At 38.5% G+C, this 3040-nt stretch overlaps 1 protein-coding gene across 1 annotated transcript; it reads left to right on the forward strand.

Moving 5' to 3' along the window:
* Positions 1–212: 212 nt before the first annotated feature.
* LOC146657509 (beta-1,3-galactosyl-O-glycosyl-glycoprotein beta-1,6-N-acetylglucosaminyltransferase-like) lies at positions 213–2012 on the forward strand. Its single transcript, XM_085426782.1, has 4 exons — positions 213–517; positions 626–719; positions 998–1402; positions 1527–2012. Exons 1-4 carry the CDS (start codon positions 213–215, stop codon positions 2010–2012), a joined length of 1290 nt encoding a protein of 429 aa, XP_085282908.1.
* Positions 2013–3040: the final 1028 nt, after the last annotated feature.

Consider the following 3040-nt stretch of genomic DNA (forward strand, 5'->3'; position numbering starts at 1 on the left):
CCTCATGTCATCTCTTGGTTCCAGGTTCAGTAACAGATGCACTGATCAGCATAACTCCATGAAAGGAAATTGTCTACATATCATAAAACATTAATCATTACTATTTTATAGTGCCAGAGGTTACCATAAAATAAATATAGAACATTTTTAGCAGCTCTCACACACTTTAATATTATTGTACTTGAGATTCTCCCATTACTGTAAAAAAAAAAATGTTTCCAAAACGAGGCTGGCAGCTATGGTTATTGCATTTCATTGCTGTACTGGGACTGCTATGGATTCTTTCACAACTTAGTCAACTGAAAACAGGCAAAAGTGCTGCCTACGTTCTCAGGTATCAGTGGCTACAGTATACCGATGATGATGAGAGCCCAGAGAAAGTTTGCAACTGCTCAGCAATCCTGCGGGGAGAGAAGGAAGAATTTCAGAAAGCCAAATTACTGACCATCAGCAAAAACTTCCAGAAGATTATTCAGATCCCTGATGAGTATTATATCAATGCAACCAAAGACTGCAGGTTTGTAGTTTTAAATCACAGGTTTTAGTAATTACTGAACTCTTAATCACGATTTACAGATATGGACTTTAAAACCAACATTGCGTCTTGAAAACTGTGAATTTATAGGAAATTCAAAATAACCAGGAAATACATAACATTCCCATTAAGCAAGGAAGAAGAGGACTTTCCTCTGGCTTACTCTATGGTTGTACATCACAAGGTAAGCATGTTATATAATTTACTGCAACGTTTAGCAGTAGGTCTAAATATGTAAAGTTCTAAGTGATTAAATGTACAGTGCATGGTGTACAGTACAGGGAGCATGGTGTGAGCTTGATCTTTTGAAATTTCTTATCACAAAATTAATGTTTTAGGTATGATGGATATCTCACATTGGTACTTTAGTTTTGACCGTTTGTTAAATAACCATGAAAGTGCTCATTTGAACATTTTCACCAAAAACATTTAGGAAGCCAATTAAATTGTTCTTATCTTTAGGTGCAAAACTTTGAGCGACTACTGCGAGCTATCTACACACCTCAAAATATTTATTGCGTCCATGTGGACAAAAAAGCACCGGCCTCAGTCTTTATTGCCATCAATGCCATTACTTCCTGTTTCCCAAATGTGTTCATGGTCAGCAAGCCTGTGGATGTGGTCTACGCTGGATGGACACGTGTACAGGCTGATCTTAACTGTATGGCTGATCTCTATAACACCAGTACAAACTGGAAATACTTTATCAACCTCTGTGGTCAGGATTTCCCTCTAAAAACTAACTTGGAAATTGTGCAAGCTTTGCATTCACTGAAAGGAGGTAACAGTTTGGAGTCTGAAGAAATGCCTCAAGGAAAGAAGAAGAGGGTGATGAATGTTTACCAAGTAATTGATGGAAAAATGCAGGTACTTCTTTTGGATATTTTTTTCATAATGTATCATGTTGCCATTGATCAATTTACTTTGCTATTGTAAAAAAAACATTGTTTCAGACTTACTTACGATCATACTAACTTTTTAATTGTCCCAGCCAGTAGGAAAAACAAAGGATCCAACTCCCTTCAATCTCCCTATACTATCAGGAAATGCCTACATTGTGGTCAACCGAGGTTACATTCACAGTGTGTTGGAAGACAAGCGAATACAGGCCCTCATTGAGTGGGCCAAAGACACCTACAGTCCTGATGAGTTTCTGTGGGCAACAATACAACGAATGCCTGGTGTTCCAGGCTCAACATGGCCCAACCGTAAATTTGACATCACAGACATTAATGCAATTGCACGGATGGTGAAGTGGCAGGGGCACGAGGGGTCAGAGGGTTCTCTGCAAGCAGTATACCCAGAATGTAAAGGCCATCATGTCAGATCAATATGTGTGTATGGTGCTGGAGACCTGCAGTGGTTGATTGAACAGCATCACCTTTTTGCCAATAAGTTTGATGCAGACAGAGATCCCATTGCTATCTATTGCTTAGAGAAATATCTGAGACACAAGGCACTGACTGAGTTGGATTAGTTGGAGAGTTAATCATCCACTATGAAAAACAATTCAAATGGATAACCAAAAGTATAAACACATTCTTGGATAGTGTTGGATCATAACTTCATGTGGACCTAGATGTGTTATAAAAGTTGTGGAGTCTGAATTTGTACGACAGTTACTAAATGTAGCAGTGTTGTCACGCCTTTTGATTTAAGTTTTGTGATAGTGCTTTGCTTAGTCAACTGAACTCCCACCTGTAACTGGGAAACCATTTAGTTAGCTTTTTTTCATTTTGATTTGTGACAATGATGATGATTATTATTATGTCACATGTTATCATTTGTATTTCTTAAGTGTTTATCAAATTGCAGTTGTGTCAAACAGTGTAAAATAACATCTAGGAGATGGGTCACACCAAGCCTGTAGGGGTTATTCTTTTTTAAAGTTCTTCTTCTTTTTCATTCTATTTTATCATTTACTATCAGTTTTTCGGCAATTTAAGCTTGTAATTAAATGGCTATTTAAAATTATATTAAGTACATTACTATTTACATAGACTATCATTGCTAATCTAGCATGGCATGTGATAATTTCATAACCCAAGGGTAGAAAATGTAAAACTTTAGTGTTTGGCTGTGTACTATAGAAAATAGATAGAGAACCTACAGGTAAATTGATTGTGGAAACAGCAGTCTGGGAGAATGATTCAATGTCCAACAAAATGGCCCCAAACAACCCATGTAGGTCTGGATTTGGAGTCACACTCAAAATTAAGGTGGAAAAACACACTACAGGCTGATCCAACTTTGATGTAATGTCCTTAAAACAAGTCAAAATGAGGCTCAGTAGTGTGTGTGGCCTCCACGTGCCTATATGATCACCCTACAACACCTGGGCATGCTCTTGATGAGGTGGCGGATGGTCTCCTGAGGGATCTCCTCCCAGACCTGGGCTAAAACATCCACCAACTCCTGGACAGTCTGTCATGTAATGTGGTGTTGGTGGATGGAGCAAGACATGAAGTCCCAGTTGTGCTGAATTGGACTCAGGTCTGGGGAACG

The sequence above is a fragment of the Rhamphochromis longiceps genome, linkage group LG12, assembly GCF_057381845.1.
Source record: "Rhamphochromis longiceps isolate RC_006_pf linkage group LG12, R_longiceps_female_GT1.1, whole genome shotgun sequence".
Taxonomy (NCBI): domain Eukaryota; kingdom Metazoa; phylum Chordata; class Actinopteri; order Cichliformes; family Cichlidae; genus Rhamphochromis; species Rhamphochromis longiceps.

Bases quoted from the DNA above. Each gene is read 5' to 3' on its own strand.
- LOC146657509 (XM_085426782.1), top strand. From the start codon at position 213: ATGTTTCCAAAACGAGGCTGGCAGCTATGGTTATTGCATTTCATTGCT. The intron at 720-997 runs GTAAGCATGTTA...TCTTATCTTTAG, and splicing joins CTATGGTTGTACATCACAAG to GTGCAAAACTTTGAGCGACT. The intron at 1,403-1,526 runs GTACTTCTTTTG...TAATTGTCCCAG, and splicing joins TAATTGATGGAAAAATGCAG to CCAGTAGGAAAAACAAAGGA.